Raw genomic sequence first — 18,049 nt, forward strand, 5'->3', positions numbered from 1 at the left:
TATTGTACAAACAGCCACCAGAGAGCTTGGTTATCCTGTTCTTGGTTGGTTCTTTTTCTGTTTCATCACCCAGACGTCTCTCTACAGCTCCCTATCTCAGTCACAGGTGTTCTTACACCTGGACTTCCGGGAAGAAGTCCAGGGCTTCCACACCCCCTGGAGGCCCCCCAAATCTTCTTTAGTCTGTCCCAGGGAGTGTGGTCACCGTGCTGCCAGCCTGCAAAGTACTGGGCAGCCAAGCATGACATCTACTTTAGAGACAGAGGGAGTGAGGGTGGGGAAAGAAATGTGTGGGATGGGACTATGTTAAGTTGCGTGTTGAAATGTTTCTGCTAATGCATATTTGCATAAATATACTTTTATAATACTCTTACACTCTTGTGAGCTATGTTGCTCTTTGTGCCCTCAACAACCCATGTGTTAAAAATACAGTGCTGCAAGTGTCATGGTGTGTGTGTAGAGGGATGATGCTTAACTTGTGGTGGGGTGTGTGTGTGTGTGCGCATCCAGAGGCCTTCAGGTCCAGGCTCCAAAATTGCCTAGGTGCACCTCTGCTCTCAGTTATCCCATTTCTTTTTCTCCAGTTCACAGGATTTCCCTTTTTATTTTCTTTCTCTTTTCTCTGCACCAGAGGTCTTTCTGAAGCCCTCTCTCTGTTAGCTTCTTCTCTCTCTGCATCCTACAGAATACATTCTCCTCTCTTGCTGCATAATGACATTTTAAACCTGGTTCTTTCAACCATCTGAGGTAGTAAGCCAATGTGGGAACTCAAGGATGTAGTACACCACTCGGGGCTCCTTGGAGGAAGAGCGGGATATAAATGTAGAAATAAATAAATAAACAAACAAACTATACCACACACTGGGAGCAGAGGCAGCTCACCTATGAGGCAAGGTGAAGCAACAGACCTGAAGTTTTTCAAACAGGGCTTTAGTTCACATCTCCTCCAGAATGGGGGGGGGGGGTGTTCACGTATCGGGTAAATTTACCCTGAAGTCCCTGTGTATAGAGGAGCACTTCACACAAAATTCAGGTTTTTTCACTGTGTGTTAGAGTGCAGCCCAATTTACATCTGGGGTAAAAAAAATCCACTTTTTGCATTGGGTTTTTGGAATAACTTTGAGTTCGCAGTAAAGCCTTGCAGAAAACTCATGGTAAAGCTTGCTGTGTGGAGAACTCCCATGGGGTGGTGAGTGAGGATATTCTGCCCCACCCCGCAAGTGTATCATTTCACTTGCCTGACTCCACCTGCCACTTCTCGGCTCCTTGCCATCTCCCACCCACCTACTACTGACCAGGGGCATAGCTAGGAGAGAGGGGGCCCATGTTCACCCCTCTCCCCCGTGGCCTGGCAGAGTGAGGGAGAGAATGAAGAAAGTAGGGAGGGATGGAGCTGGGGGCGCCTCAGGAGCTGGGGGCCCCTGATTCTTTGAACCCATCTGCTCAATTATAGCTACCCCACTGCTACGGACCTTGGCCAGGCTCCTGACACTAATACCAGCATCGGTGGCTGGGGCCAGCCAGCCTGCCTCCCTTGCGCCACTCTTCTGCATCGCACAACTTCCGTATCTTTGCCTGTGTTTCACTTGCTGAATGGCTTTCTCTCTCTCTCTTGCTGTCTTCCTTGTGCATGGGGAAGTAGGGGTGTGCACAAAACTGGCTGGCCCTCTTCGGTTTGAGTCCAAACTGGATCCGAACTGGGCCAGTTCAGTTTTACCCTGCATCGAACCCACTCCGGTTCGGTTTGGTTCAGAGGGGGGTGGTTTGTGAATATTTTGTAAAAAATATATTTTTAGTACTTACCCCCTCTGGGGTCCTTCTCTGAGGCCATGAAGGGGTCTGCAGAGGTTCCCCCTTCCCCCGCCGGCCTTCCCTGTGCTAAAAATTGCCCAGTTCAGGAACAGGCAGAAGAATGCCTGAGCTGGGTGATTTATGGCATGAGGAAGGTCTGCAAGGGGCGGGGGAACCTCCATGGACCCCCTCCCATGGCCTTGGAGAAGCCCCCTGGAGGGGTTAAATACTAAAAAATAATATTTTTAAAGCAAAATGCTTGTGAACCTCCTGAATGGCCAGGGGGTGGGGGTCAGTCCAGGGTTGCACTGAACAGGGAGTGGTTCTGTTCAACCCTGAACTGTCAAACCAAACCAATATGATACTGAGCCGGCTCAACATCAAACTGGTTTGCACATCCCTATGGGGAAGAGAGGGAGGGAAAAAGCAAGTGAAGTGGCTGGCAAGGAAACAGCAGCTGTAAGATGGGGAAGAGTGACACCAGTGAGGGAGGCAAGGCCAGCATCAGGAGCACGACTGGCAGTCTCATTTCAAGCAGCTCCAGTGCTCAAGCCAGCACTCACATGGTCAAATGTTTCTCTGTACAAAAGAATCCCCAACCATAGAAAACTAGCATGCCAGAGAGAAAATTTCCCCTGATATCTAGTTGTTGTTTTTGGAATTTACTTTATTTTGGTCCCAGAAGATCTGTGCTATGAGGTACAGAGAGACAAAAAGAGAAGACTAACAGATAAAAGAGCATAAACAGTGGGTAGTTCGAATTGCCTTAAAGCATGATGCAAATACACAGACAGGAGACCAAAACTACATGTCCTCCAACTATCTCAGTTTACCCAGGATTCTCAGGGCCATCAGACAACAATTCCAGGTAAGTTTCAGTTCCAAGAGAATCACGGATTAGACCACCAGGTCTGGAGTCAGCAAGGAGACCACCACCCCCCTTGCCCCTCTAAGGTGCCCCTCTCCCCACACCCCATGCTGCCTCAGCAGGCAGCCAGCTTCCCTATCATCATCTTTTCCTCCTTCTAGAAGAGAAAGTCAGTGAAGGAGAAGACAAGTACTGGGGATGTGCTAGCTAGAGCATCCCACTATTTGCTTTCTCCTTTAGTGACTTCCTTTTCTGGGAGGATGAAGAGATTATGAGGAAACCTGCTGGGAGGTGAGTGAAGAGGGCGGTGTGTGTGTGTGTGTGTGTGTGTGTGTGTGTGATAGATACTCTGATGTGGAGTGGGGGAAGGAAGGAGGAGAAGAGCCCATGGGGGGGGGAGAAGAAGGGAAGAGGTGAAGCAGAAGTGCCCCAATGGGAGAGAGGAGGGGGAAAGTGCCCCACATGTGTCCAGAGGGGGGCAAGGGGAGGTAGTCCACCGCCTGGATTGAGTCAGTCCCATTGAATTCACTTGGCAAACATGCCAAGTTTGTATATGTAAAGAGTCGTTTAGACGGGGGAGTACAGAAATATGTGGTTCTCCTATAGGGATGTGCACGAACCGAGGTTCATGCACTGGTTCGACTCTGCGGGGAGGGGAGGGGCAAGTGGGATCTTTTAAAAAGAGGAGAGCAGGTCCTTACCCACTCTGTGCCGCCACATGCAGCTTCCTGCTGCAATGGCGCTGTCCCCAAGAACCCACATTTATTTATTATTTTTTACATTTATATCCCACTCTTCCTCCAAAGAGCCCAGAGCAGTGTACTACATACTTAAGTTTCTCCTCACAACAACCCTGTGAAGTAGGTTAGGCTGAGAGAGAAGTGACTGGCCCAGGGTCACCCAGTAAGTCTCATGGCTGAATGGGGATTTGAACTCGGGTCTCCCCAGTCCTAGTCCAGCACTCTAACCAAAACACCACACTGGCTCTCTCACATGTGCCACCGGCACACACATGGCATCTGTGTATGTGCGGGTGCCATTTGTGTGGTCAGCAACAACACCATGCTGACCATGCCAATGGAGCCCACATGTGTGTGGACACCATGTGTGTGCCAGTGCCGCATGCAGGTTTTTAGGGACAGCGCCGTTGCAGCAGGAAGCTGCATGAGGCGGCAGAGAGCAGGTAAGGACTTGCTCTCCTCTTTTAAAAGATCCTGCTCGCTGCTCCCCTCCCCACACTGCCGAACCAGTGCATGAACCTCGGTAAGGACCTGCTCTCCTCTTTTTTCCTTTTTTTAAAAGATCCCATTCGCCACTCCCCTCCCCACAGCTCAGAACTGGTTTGGCTCAGAACCAGAGCACGAACCTCGGTTCTGGACATTCCTGTTCCCCTCCCTAAAGTGGCACAGTTCTTTACCACTCAGTTTTGCTGAATGTATAAACTAGTACTCCCTGTTGGTCCATCAACTTGTAAACTGATAAATACCTGTTTCTTGCATGATGCATCACTAATGTGAGGAAGTGTCCAGAATGACATAGGATCAAGAATGCACCAGGAAATAGTGCTGTTCAGTAATATTTTTTTAAGTAACAGATTGGTTTTAAAGTGTGCCGTCAAGTCAATTTCGACTCCTGGCGCCCACAGAGCTCTGTGGCTTTCTTTGGTAGAATACAGGAGGGGTTTGCTATTGCCTCCTCCCACGCAGTTTGAGATGATGCCTTTCATACATCCATCTTTCCCCACTGCGCCACTTAAGGTGGTTCAACAGATTGGTTCCCCTTTATTCACATCAGTCAGTTAATTCATGGCTTTCTTGCATCCTCATCCTGCATTGTTCAATTTGAAATCTGATTTCACAAACATGAAATAATGTTTGTGAAATCATGTTGAAATGTTTAATTCAAGTGAAATAAACACCTTGAATGAATCTGTAATTTATTTCACCTTAGAGAACTGGTAGAACAGCATGGGGGAGTTATATTTCCTGGAATTTGTCTGGCCTTCTGTGAAATCATTGCAGTATCAAGGTCAGCCTGACAGGTACTTGTGTAAGTCCTGTTACTAATCTACACAGGCCTCAAGGTATAGACAGATTTGCTGGCTCCGCTTTGGAACTGCTCCTGAAATTAAGCAGCTTTAACTTGGCACTCCTATATAGCAACACGAGTTGACAATAGTTTAAGCTACCTTGTCATACAGGAGAAGTGACAACTGACAAACTATTGTCCGCTTTTCTGACTTTATAGGACGGCCGAGTATGTTAAAGCGTCTTAATTTCAGAGCAGCTCTGAGTCCCAATATACCGCAAAGTGCACTCCCCGCATACTTTCATAGCAAAAACAGGACCCAGAGCAGGAATCAGGAAGGGTAGTCACACCAGGTATGGCGTGGAAGGACAGAGCGTATGCAAGATTGTGGCTCTTCTTCTGAGGGTTAAGCCACATGTTATGTTAAACACATGCTTGGCCTTGTGCTTGGTTTTTTATTTCCTAAATAGCAACTGTGAGGAGAACATGCCCCAGTTCAGAACCGTGATATTTTTAATTTTAATTTTTGAAAAACATGTTATATATGTGGCGGGGGGAGGGGGACTTTGCCACCACCACAGTCCCAGTCCTGATTGGTACTCTGTGGTTAGCAAATAATTTTTGCTACAAGAGGGGAGCTCCCATTGGTGCAAATAATTTTTGCTATAAGAGGGGAGCACCAATTGGTGTTTACATGGGGGACTGCAGTCTGCAGCACTGGAGGTAATTAAAATGGCATCTCCCACTACTGAAAGGAACTCCAGAAAGGAGTGAAGAGTTTAAGGGCCCCAGTGGTAATGGAGACATCAACGGGCCCTCCCAGGGTTTTGGAGTCCTGACATTTGCCCAAGTATGCAAACTGCTGATCCCAGTTCTATTCCCTTCTCCAACAATTCTTTTTTCACATAAGTAGACTTGTATAATGCAATAATCAGCCAGCGTGGTGTAATGGTTAGCATGCTGGACTAGGACCGGGGAGACCCGAGTTCAAATCCCCATTCAGCCATAAAACTAGCTGGGTGACTCTGGGCCAGTCACTTCTCTCTCAGCCTAACCTACTTCACAGGGTTGTTGTGAAAGAGAAACTCAAGTCTGTAGTACACCGCTCTGGGCTCCTTGGAGGAAGAGCGGGATATAAATGTAAATAATAATAATAATAATGAGTAGACTTGTATAATGCAATAATCAGCTGTTAGGAGTTTTGAAAGGGATACAATCGGCCAAATATGTGCACATTCAGTTGAAATATGTTTTAAGCCCTCATGGACTGTGCCCAAAGTAGTAATCTAGTTTTCCATTATAAAGCCAATGATTGTACTGCATGAATCAATCTGAGACCCCAATACATACTGATTTGTAGTTCAAATTCATTTTAAATTCTTCTACAATTATCATTTAGACGAAGAGTTGTTTCAATATTCTACTATTATAAGCCCAATACATTCTATTGGTCATAAAACTGAACATGGTTTGCAGACATCAAATGGGTGACAAGAAACACCACCCCACCAAATCTAGTAAATTTCTGATGTAAAATAGTTGGAATACAATGGTTTAAACGTGGACCCTTAAACTCTAGAAAACATCAGAGCCCTGTGGTTTTCTTTGCTAGAATACAGGAGGGGTTTACCTTTGCCTCCTCCCGCACAGTAGGAGATGATGCCTTTTAGCATCTTCCTATATTGCTGCTGCCCAATATAGTACCAGCGGGGATCTGAACCAGCAACCTTCTGCTTGTTAGTCAAGCATTTCCCCACTGCGCCACTGTATTGCCTATAAATATGGAGGTCCCGAACACGCCACCAGAACAAGGACAGACAGCGTCATCCCTTGGAGGGTGCAGGGCTCGGGGCAAAGGTGCCCATCCCCTGTGTCTGACGTCAGCAGCATCTGATGTCAAACACAGCAGGGGCCACGTGCCCCATTTCAGAGCAAACGCCAGCTAGCGCTGCGAGCGCAGCAGGGGCCGGGAGCTGCTCTCCCTGCCTTAAGGCAGGGAAAGCAGCTCCTGGCCATGCTGTGAACGCAGAACTGCCAGTATTTGCTCTGAAATGGAGTGCGTGGCCCCATTTCAGAGCAAAGCTGCCCCCCCCAGGCAAGCACACATGGTAGCGGTGGGCAGCCGCAGTGGCTGCCGCATACACCGCAGCCAGGAGCCAAGCGTACGGGCAGTCTGTGAAGCTGCCCGCCGCTCGCTGGCACAGCGGGGGCCCCTCCAAATACAGGGCCCGGGGCTCCAAGGTCAGGCCTGAGGACAGGTAAAGCTAACCTTCTGCCTCTCTGAGCGAGTCCTCACCCCCTTTCTCTTCTCTCTGTTTCTGCCTTCAAACACTTTCTCCACAGCAAGCCTTAACCTGCAATTTGGATCCTAAGCGAGATTCTTGTTGAGACGATCAGTCAAGATTTATAGCTTTAAGAACATAAGAACAGCCCTGCTGGATCAGGCCCAAGGCCCATCTAGTCCAGCATCCTGTTTCGCACAGTGGCCCACCAGATGCCGCTGGAAGCCACAGGCAGGAGTTGAGGGCGTGCCTTCTCTCCTGCTGTTACTCCCCTGCAACTGGTACTCAGAGGCATCCTGCCTCTGCTTTGCCTCAAGTTTGCCTTCCTGTACTCCCCAATTTATGCCTAAAGAAAGCTGTTGTATTGCCTTTCTGCCTCATCTTTTCCAATCACCAAACTTGCTCACATTGATACTGTAACAGAATTGCTCCCTCAAGCCAAGTTAATTCCCCCACCTTGGACAAAATCATAGTTGGAATGTCTCACCAGCATTCTGAGGCAATTCTGGTAACACCACACATAGGAAAGTTAGTTGAGACTCCCTCCACAGAAGGGCAGCGGCTGCATCACCATACAACAGCCAGTAGGTGGGTGACTGATCGCTGCCTGGGCTTTTTCTTTCTCCTGCACCTCCCCAGAAGAAACCTCTGCACTCCCTCCCCCTTTACCCCCCCCCCTTTTCAGGGGGGGCTGCAACTGATTTCAGTAAAGCTTTTTTAAAGTGGGTGTGCAGGCAAGCCGGTGATGGAGACAAAGCCATGTGGCCTGTATTGTTTCACTAGCAAAATGCCTGTCATTATGACAGCTGGTGTGTGTGTGTGTGTGTGTGTGTGTGTGTAAGGAGAACTTATGTTGCAAGAGGCACATTGCACATGCTCGCGCACAAACACACACAGAGACCAGTGTTCCCTCTAACAGGGATTCCCAGATGTTGTTGACTACAACTCCCATAATCCACAAGCAAAAGCCATTCCACCTGGGGATTCTGGGATTTGTAGTCATCAACATCTGAGAATCCCTGTTAGATGGAAGACTGACAGAGACCCCTTGCAGGACCCCTGACATTGGGGGCCTGACTCCCCAGTGTCAGAAATGGAGGGCAGGTTTTGCCCTCCCTGGAATACTATCTCCAAGTTCATTACTTTTGCCTATAGGACTACAGGTTCAATCATTTGCCTTATGGATGACACACTAAAGGTATGTGTTTGGGAATGGAATCTGCCCTTTGCCCCTGGTGACTCCAGTCATTGACAGTCAAGTGACCTCTTATTTATGTGTAACTGCTTTACACATACATGTTTATCACTTTATGACTGCAGTATCCAGTAACAATTTGCATGCATGAATGGGTCATCACAGATTCGGGTTCCTTTTGTGTGGCAAAATGTAGGATGGGGATATGTTAAGTTGCATGTCGAAATGTTTCTACTAATGCATATTTGCATAAATATACTTGTTTTACACACTTATATTCATGTGAATTCAGTTGCTGTTAGTGCCCTCAGGAACTCACATGTTTAAAAGACTGTGTTTGTATTGGGGTGGGGTGGGGGTGGGCAGTGGGATGATGCTGATCTTTCAGCGAGGGGGTAGGGTGCCCCAAAGGCCTTTAGGTCCAGGCTCCAAAAGTGTCTAGATGCACCTCTGAATCCAATACCTCTGACTCTAGATGAGCAGCCTGGCATGGACTCTGTTGCCATTTCTAATCAGTCCTCAGCCTTGCCAGAGGCTAAAGAAGAACAACCTACTAAGAAATCAGCTCTGGCCCACAGCCCAAAAGAGGACTTGAATGTTTCAACAGAGGAAAGTCTGATTGATTCCTTTGGAATATTGCCAAGAAATGAACAGGATGATATTATAGGCAGGCTAGAGGGCCTCAAGAATACGCTGACCACCCTATGCTCTTTCGCTGAACACTCTCAGCAGTATGTCTCTCTTCTAAAGAGAATGACAGTCAAAAGTGTATTATTGATTACCTCGTATCACTGTGGTGCTGTGGAAGCAGCTTGCCTAGGGAGCACGAGGCTGTTAGTTGGAATCCCCACCAGTGTTCTTCCCCAACTGTGCCTAGTAAATATATATTTGCAGTCACCTATACTGGGCAGCAGCAATCTAGGAAGGTGCTGGAGGTGGATGCTCACTTCAGTGGCAATGGCAAAGGCATCATCTCATACTGAGAAAGGCAATGGTAAACCACTCCTGTATTCTAGCAAGAAAGCCACATGGCTCTGTGGTCGCCGGCACAGTCTTTCCTTTCCTTTCCTATCAGTACAAGAACCAAGCGACTCTCCTGGAGTCTTTACAGACAGGACTTCTAGTTCTCAGACTATCTGGCCAGTGAAGCCACTTTGAGTTAGACTCGCAGCATTTGGGAAGCAGCCCCTCCCCTCTCTGCCCCGAGTTCTCTTTTGTGTAGGTTCACATGAAGCTCACTTCCATGTTTTGCTTGTGGCCAGTAGTTTCCTAGAGGAGGTGGGACACCACACCTCCCTTTCCCCCAAGGGTTTAGTACTGTAATTAAAATACCCTCTGTGATCTGGCTCTGTTGAAGCGCACACACACAAACACACACACACGGTCATAAACTTGGTGGGGGTCTCCTCTGGGATTTCCCAGAGGGGGCAATGCCCCCGCCGGCTGCAAGATAGGGGTGGTGGGGCTCAATCCCTCCTCTGGATTTTCTGGGGGAGGCAATGCCTCCACCCCCAGGCTGCCAGGTAGCATCCGCAAGCTCTCATGCGCATGTTCATCCATCCCTTGAACAACACAGTCAAATTCTATGTTGTCCTTGTAGCAGCTCAGCAAATTCTTAGGAGGCATGGCTGCCTTTCAGGGCCCTTTCACTCTATAACTCTCTATTTAGAAGTAATATAACAAGGAGAAAAGCTAGTGGTGCTCTATGCATGCAGGTGCTCTGCCCAAAGCGAGCCAATCCTCTAAGAAAAATATCTTACAGTGCTCACATGTAGTCTCCCATTCAAATGCAAACCAGGGTGGACTCTCTTCGCAAAGAGAAGAATTCATGCTTGCTACCACAAGACTTTTGGTACCACAAGGCTACCAATGGTTTTCCCCGTGACACTCTATGGATGCGAAAGCTGGAATTTGAAGAAGCAAGATAGAAAAGGCATTGACGCTTTTGAAATGGAGAGCTGGTCTTGTGGAAAGCTGGTCTTGTGGTAGCAAGCATGACTTGTCCCCTTAGCTAAGCAGGGTCCACCCTGGTTGCATATGAATGGGAGACTAGAAGTGTGAGAACTGTAAGATATTCCCCTTAGGGGATGGAGCCACTCTGGGAAGAGCAGACAGTTTTGAGTTCCCTTCCTGGCTTCTCCAAGATAGGGCTGAGAGAGATTCCAGCCTGCAACCTTGGAGAAGCCACTGCCAGTCTGTGAAAATAATACTGAAGTAGATAGACCAATGGTCTGACTCGGTATGTGACAGCTTCCCAAGAGCAGACCCAGGGTGGGGCAGGCAGGGCATATGCCCTAGGCGCCAGCTGCAGGGGGTGCAAAGTGCCTGCCCTGCCCTGTCCCCCACCCACCCCTAACCACCACACAAGTTTTTTTAAAAAAATTACCACCCCCCCCACAATTCAGTCCCAGAGGGCACCGCCGGGTGGGCCCTGCTCACCGTTGCCGCCATCCGCACCCCCACACACACTCGCACAGGCATGACTCACGAGATCACTGAATCCGGGCTGGTGGCGCCGGCGGGTGGGCGGGCGCTCTCCCATTGGCTGGGTGGGGCAGAGAGTGTGCGTGGCGCCCCTGCGCCAGAATCAGCACGGTAATACAATGAGTATTTGTTATGCTTCTTCGGGGCTGCATGACTCCACCTAGGAAATCTATCTTCAGTGCGGTGCTGTGAGGGAAGAAAAGGCGAAGGGCTCTGTTTACATACATGGATGAGGGGAGACTAAGCAGCTGCTGCTGGGGGCCTTGATGTTGCTTCGGCGTGTCTGCTGCTGCTGCCTCTGCCTGCCGTTTTTGCCCACCATTGCCTCAGTAAGTACTGCTTCTGGTTCAATGAAGACTTTCAAGTGATAGTTCTGATTCTGGAATAAAAATTAAAGTTCAGTAGAGTTTGGAGTTCAATTTCTTTTTGACTCCATAGGTTATGCAAAAATCAATATTGAGCTTCCAGTGCCTTTTCTTGCAGCAGTATGTATGAATTATCTAGGAGAAGGTAAAATGTACATCTTGATACTAGCAATGTTAGCAAAATGTTTAATTATCTTGTTCATTAAAAAAAATTGCCTAAATTTAATGCTTAGATGTAGTGGCTGTCTGTGTGAGAAACAGACTAAAAAATGTGGGGATTAAAAAAATCTAGATATAGAGTTTTAAATTATCCAAGTTTCTCTTTGAATATTTGGGGATGTTTGCTGAGATCATGGAAGTTCACAATGGCAGAAACATCACCAGAACAAATGTAATTCACCAGAACAAATGTCTGAGGTAGCAACAGAAAAGGGGACTGGATTAGGCATGGAATATACCTTCTTTTCTGGCAAGGAACCTGTGCTTTTGGCAGCTTCATAACAGGTAGAAATTTTTAAAAGTGAAGCTTTGGAGGTGCAGTGATGTGAAAAACTTCATCTGTTATATTTCCATTTGCCATGCAGCTATTAAAGGTGAAAAAGCTGCTTTTCTAATATCCTTCTTTTCAATGCCATTAGCTTGCAATTCTTGTCCAGAATATATCTTTCTTCCCCCCTTGCTCATCTCTGACTTTCTCATTTTAAATTGCCCTTCTTGCAAATCTCATAAGCCAATCTCTATCAGATTCATGTTTATGACTGAACTATCATTGGCTCCTTCCCATTCCCTATTTGTAATTATCCCAGAGCGGCTTCATCCCCTGAAGGGAATATCTTGCAGTGCTCACACATCAAGTCTCCCATTCATATGCAACCAGGGCAGATCCTGCTTAGCTATGGAGACAAGTCATGCTCAACCACAAGACCAGTTCTCCTCTCCATTGGGCAAAGGGCTGATCTTTTGTGAATTGTTGAAGTTTACATGTCTTTTAAGATTTCTCCCATAGGGAATAATGGAGGTTTCAGCAGCCCCATAATTCCACTTGAGGGGCACTGGGGTTTCCCAGAGCGAGGGGTTGTGTAGTGCACATAGGGTGCCAACCACCTCCATACCCACAAGCCCTTGGGGTACTGGGTTTTGTGTTTCTGAGGTGTTCATTGTAGATTCTCTGGTAGTATATGAGATTTTCAGTGAAAAACAAGAATCCACTCTCATATGCTACCAGAGAATCTACACAGAACACCACAGAAACAGCAGAACCCAGCACCCCATGGGTTAGCAACCCTTCCCCTGGCCAATGTGGAGTCAGTAAAGAGTGGCAAGAAGCAAAAGAGCCAGCGTGGTGTAGTGGTTAGAGTGCTGGACTAGGACCAGGGAGACCCGAGTTCAAATCCCCATTCAGCCATGAAACTAGCTGGGTGACTCTGGGCCAGTCACTTCTCTCTCAGCCTAACCTACTTCACAGGGTTGTTGTGAAAGAGAAACTCAAGTATGTAGTACACTGCTCTGGGCTCCTTGGAGGAAGAGCGGGATATAAATGTAATAATAATAATGGGGAACAAGGAGGGAATTGTCAGCAGGTCAGCCCATGATTTAGGTCACCGATCAGAAGGCTGGAAAATTCAAAGAGATGTCAAACACAAAATGGAGACTGACTCAGAGATCACCACAAAATTGTGTTCTGAAACAACAAAACGTTTTGTAGCCGAAACAGGGACGTTTTGTTTTGTATACAAAACTTTTGGATATGGAAAATGGGTGTTTTGTTTTGTCTACAAAACACCCAAAACAGGCTGTTTTGGGTACAAAACGTTTTGTATCCGAAACGTTTCGCACATCCCTAGTGCACACACTGCCTGGATACTGCCTCCCAGAACAAAACTCTTTCAGCTCACTGATTATAAAAATTAGAGGGAACCAGGGGCATAGCAAGGTTGGAGTGGGCCCAGAGACAAGATTTTAAAATGTCCCGCCCCCGCTCAAAGTCCAGGGCCTCCACAAACCCCAGGCTCCCAAGGATTTAAGTCTGATATTTCAAAATAAGTATGCTGCCTGGAAATACATTTCACTGAATACACACACATTCACTTCAAAATATATAGTGATATACATTGAATACTATATATTTGTGCTACTTTAAATGCCTAGAACACACTAGAAACACAAATTATTAAAATGGGCCCCTCGCTGCAGATTAGCAAAGGAGACTTTCAACCATGCAGGGTGAGCCTATGTTTGTTTTCTCAGAATTCTGAACAAATTCAGTCAAGTTTGGTTCCAGGCGGTTTTTCACACGAGGCTTTTAAAGCCCTTTAACACACATCTCCTCCGGAATGGAGGTGCTGCATTCACATGTTGGCCAGATTTACCCTGAAGTCCCTGTGAATTATTGCGGAGCAGTTCACACACAAGAAAAATAAAATAAAATAAAAGCACAACACATGCTTCACAGTTCTCACTCAGACCTTCTGGGTTGCAAAACAACTTGAACATAAGTGCATTTATAAATGAATGAATTAATATAAAATAAAATAAAATAAAATAAAATAAAATATAATATAATATTAGTTTGTTCCAGAAGTTTTTGTAATTTTCTGCCATGAAACAAGCTACTTATAGGACTTTTTAGATAGGTGTTTTTTTTAAGCCAGCAAAATTTCCAATCCGTTTTAAATTATACTAGCTGACCCCGCACAGAGCATCTGTGCGGCAGTACACTCTCCCCAACTTCAGGCCCAGTTTGTTCTCCCCCCAACCTTCTGCCTCAGTTAGTTCCCCCCCCACTCTTAAGGCCCAGTTAGTTCTCAACCTTCTGCCCCAGTCTCTTCTGCTACCCCCACCTTCTGCCCCAGTCTCCTTCCCCACCCCCACCTTCTGTCCCAGTCTCCTTCCCCACCCCCACCTTCTGCCCCAGTCTCTTCCGCCGCCCTGCCATCTGCCCAGTTTCCTTCCCCACCCCCCACCTTCTGCCCCAGTCTCCTCCGCTGCCCCCACCTTCTGCCCCAGTCTCCTTCCCCACCCCCACCTTCTGCCCCAGTCTCCTTCCCCATCCCCAACCTTCTGCCCCAGTCTCCTCCACTGCCCCACCATCTGCCCAGTTTCCTTCCCCACCCCCAACTTCTGCCCCAGTCTCCTCCGCTGCCCCCACCTTCTGCCCCAGTCTCCTTCCCCATCCCCCACCTTCTGCCCCAGTCTCCTTCCCCATCCCCCACCTTCTGCCCCAGTCTCCTTCCCCACCCCCACCTTCTGCCCCAGTCTCTTCCGCTGCCCCCACCTTCTGCCCCAGTCTCCTTCCCCACCCCCACCTTCTGTCCCAGTCTCCTTCCCCACCCCCACCTTCTGCCCCAGTCTCCTCCGCCGCCCCGCCATCTGCCCAGTTTCCTTCCCCACCCCCCACCTTCTGCCCCAGTCTCCTCCGCTGCCCCCACCTTCTGCCCCAGTCTCCTTCCCCACCCCCACCTTCTGCCCCAGTCTCCTTCCCCATCCCCCACCTTCTGCCCCAGTCTCCTCCACTGCCCCACCATCTGCCCAGTTTCCTTCCCCACCCCCACCTTCTGCCCCAGTCTCCTCCGCTGCCCCACCTTCTGCCCCAGTCTCCTTCCCCATCCCCCACCTTCTGCCCCAGTCTCCTTCCCCACCCCCACCTTCTGCCCCAGTCTCCTCCGCCGCCCCACCTTCTGCCCCAGTCTCCTCCACTGCCCCACCATCTGCCCAGTTTCCTTCCCCACCCCCACCTTCTGCCCCAGTCTCCTCCGCTGCTCCCACCTTCTGTCCCAGTCTCCTTCCCCACCCCCCACCTTCTGCCCCAGTCTCTTCCGCTGCCCCCACCTTCTGCTCCAGTCTCCTTCCCCGCCCCCACCTTCTGCCCCAGTCTCTTCCGCTACCCCCACCTTCTGCCCCAGTTTCCTTCCCCACCCTCACCTTCTGCCCCAGTCTCCTTCCCCACCCCCCACCTTCTGCCCCAGTCTCCTCCACTGCCCCACCATCTGCCCAGTTTCCTTCCCAACCCCCACCTTCTGCCCCAGTCTCCTCCGCTGCCCCCACCTTCTGCCCCAGTCTCCTCCACCGCCCCCACCTTCTGCCCCAGTCTCCTCCACTGCCCCACCATCTGCCCAGTTTCCTTCCCCACCCCCGCCTTCTTCCCGTCCCCTCCGCTGCCCCCACCTTCTGCCCCAGTCTCCTCCGCTGCCCCCACCTTCTACCCCAGTCTCCTCCGCCGCCCCCAACTTCTGCCCAGTTTCCTTCCCCACCCCCACCTTCTGCCCCAGTCTCCTCCACTGCCCCACCATCTGCCCAGTTTCCTTCCCCACCCCCCACCTTCTGCCCCAGTCTCCTCCGCTGCTCCCACCTTCTGCCCCAGTCTCCTCCGCCGCCCCCACCTTCTGCCCAGTTTCCTTCCCCACCCCCACCTTCTGCCCCAGTCTCCTCCACTGCCCCACCATCTGCCCAGTTTCCTTCCCCACCCCCCACCTTCTGCCCCAGTCTCCTCCGCTGCTCCCACCTTCTGCCCCAGTCTCCTCCGCCGCCCCCACCTTCTGCCCAGTTTCCTTCCCCACCCCCACCTTCTGCCCCAGTCTCCTCCACTGCCCCACCACCTGCCCAGTTTCCTTCCCCACCCCCACCTTCTGCCCCAGTCTCCTCCACCGCCCCCACCTTCTGCCCAGTTTCCTTCCCCACCCCCCACCTTCTGCCCCAGTCTCCTCCGCTGCCCCCACCTTCTGCCCCAGTCTCCTCCACTGCCCCACCATCTGCCCAGTTTCCTTCCCCACCCCCACCTTCTGCCCCAGTCTCCTCCACCGCCCCCACCTTCTGCCCCGTTTCCTTCCCCACCCCCCACCTTCTGCCCCAGTCTCCTCCGCTGCCCCCACCTTCTGCCCCAGTCTCCTCCACTGCCCCACCATCTGCCCAGTTTCCTTCCCCACCCCCACCTTCTGCCCCAGTCTCCTCCGCCGCCCCCACCTTCTGCCCCAGTCGCCTCCACCGCCCCCACCTTCTGTCCCAGTCTCCTTCCCCACCCCCATACGCCGGGCCGAGTGCTCAGAATGTGTGGCTCTCTCCACCCGCCCACCCCGCCGCCAGCGGGGCCCGAGTGTGGTCACCGCCGCCAGCGAGGCAGAGTGCGGCCGCCAGCCTCCAGCCTCCGCCTCACCTCCGCGGTTGGGCCCGCCTGGCTCCTCGGCCATGGCCGCCACCGCCGTTCTCCTGGGTGCGCCAGCCAATCAGGCGCCCCCTGCAGCCCAGCCAATCAGCTGGGCTGCCGGGATGCATTTCTCCTGGGCACACCCAGGAGAAATATATATATAGATATTCAGAGACTTCTCAGTCTTCCTCCTGCCCCCATATCAAAGCCCTATGGCAAGCAGATCCCTATATATGGGGGAGACACTACAAAGAAGGAATTCACATTCTACCTGGCAAGGACTGAGTGGCTGACTGGCCTGGGCAGAGGGTCTGCTGCAGAGAACTGTGGTGGCCACTCTGTCTGCCTCCTCCTTCCTGGCTTGCTGGGGGTCTGCCTGCCTACTCAAGTTCAGGCTTCAGCGAGGCCTACACAGAGGCTTCTCTGGAAGCCCCGCCCACCCGCTGATCAGCGGATAGGCAGGGAGAAGGAGCTCTAGCAGCTTGTCGGCTGCTTCTATTCCAGTGTGGTCCAGGACAAGCAGGAGAGAGGACGAACAGGGCAAGTGGCTGAGGGGATTTGGGCAGGGCAGGGTGCAATGAGGAGTCATGTGAGGTGTCTTTGGGGGGCCCCTCCAGGCAGTGGGGGCCCCAGACAACTGTCTCCCCTTGCCTAATTGTAGTTCCGCCCAGGGAGGAAACACCGCTAGTGAGGTCGTGTCAACTGGGTGCACTCAGGTTGAAGTACAAATGGGGAAAGTGATCAGCTGGTAGAATGAATCCTCCAGCTTGGCCAGGCTTGAAATAAATATTAGGAGCCTTCTGCCCTTGTCTGGTCAGCCGAGGAGGACCTGCTGCATTCTAGCCTCTAGCTAGTGGTGTCAAATATAGATAGATAACACAGACTCTAGTGTGGTCCTGACAACTGGACCCAATTGTTTTGTCTTTTGTTAAGTTGTAAGCAGGCACCTTCAGCACAATCCAGCAAGAGGTTCTCCTGAATAGCTTCCATACACTTCAGAAGAATTTCCAGCTGGATTTCACCTTTGGTCTCTGGGCACTGTGATGCACATTCAATGCCCTTTGATTTCACAAGGCTTTAACGCTTTCCGGTTACTTTTCTTGCTCTGTAACATAAATCAGCATCTTCTTTTACAGCTCCACAACCTTTTCCAGTGCTTTCTTCACAGCTTGTTGGCATTACTGCAAGAGGCAGACAACAGGATACATATACAAATGAAAACATGAGAGACCACTGACATTATTTCATTGGCTCAGTGTGGACATAATCCAAACCAGCACATTAATTGTGGGCATGCACATCTCCTCCCACCAGCTGCCACCCTGGCATGCCATTGCCTAATTGCACGGGCGTAATTATTTATGTATTACATTTATATCCTGCTCTTCCTCTAGGGTTACATACTTATAGTTACTCTCAGAACAACACTGTGAGTTAGGATAGGCTAAGAGAAACATGACTGGTCCAGAGTCACCCAGTGAGTTTCATGGCTGAATAGAGATTTGAACTCAGATCTCCCCAGTCCTAGTCCAACACTCTAACCACTACACCGCACTGTCTACCTGCCGTTCAAATACAAGGTAGTTTGGATGAACTGCTCCTCTCACAGGATGCAGTGGAGATGTGCATACCCACACACACCTCCCTCACACCTTTGAAAAGGCCAGGTCAAAGTATCATCCAAACTAGCCTACTGCCTCATCAACATCTAATCTTTCTCTCCCATGCAAAGCCATAGATGTTCTTTATCAGGTGCATAAATTATAGAGACTAGCGACATTCATTGGGAATTCAGTTTCTGTGCCTATTGGAAGTGTGTCTGCTATGTAAACAAGACACCTGCTCTGAGTAGTACCATTGCCAAATGAGTTGAGAAGGGCGGCTCCCAGGGAGCGG

The 18,049-nt window shown here is 50.0% G+C and overlaps 1 protein-coding gene across 5 annotated transcripts in view; it reads right to left on the reverse strand.

The window, feature by feature from the left end:
- The window catches only part of LOC128331528 (RAD52 motif-containing protein 1-like), a 36,790-nt gene extending 20,256 nt beyond the window's left edge, over positions 1-16,534 (reverse strand). For 2 of the 5 annotated variants that reach the window (XM_053265059.1, XM_053265055.1), the window contains exons 1-2: positions 16,425-16,534; positions 10,653-11,027 (exon numbers count right to left, since the gene is read on the reverse strand). In XM_053265059.1, coding sequence (XP_053121034.1) covers positions 10,653-10,706 — 54 coding nt within the window. In that variant the 5' untranslated portion in view covers positions 10,707-11,027; positions 16,425-16,534. Of the gene's footprint in view, positions 1-7,456; positions 7,590-10,652; positions 11,028-16,162; positions 16,222-16,424 lie in introns of those variants that run through there. The other 3 variants (XM_053265058.1, XM_053265056.1, XM_053265060.1) reach the window with 3 other exon arrangements.
- Positions 16,535-18,049: the final 1,515 nt, after the last annotated feature.

This window comes from Hemicordylus capensis, chromosome 6 (genome assembly GCF_027244095.1).
Source record: "Hemicordylus capensis ecotype Gifberg chromosome 6, rHemCap1.1.pri, whole genome shotgun sequence".
Lineage (NCBI taxonomy): Eukaryota > Metazoa > Chordata > Lepidosauria > Squamata > Cordylidae > Hemicordylus > Hemicordylus capensis.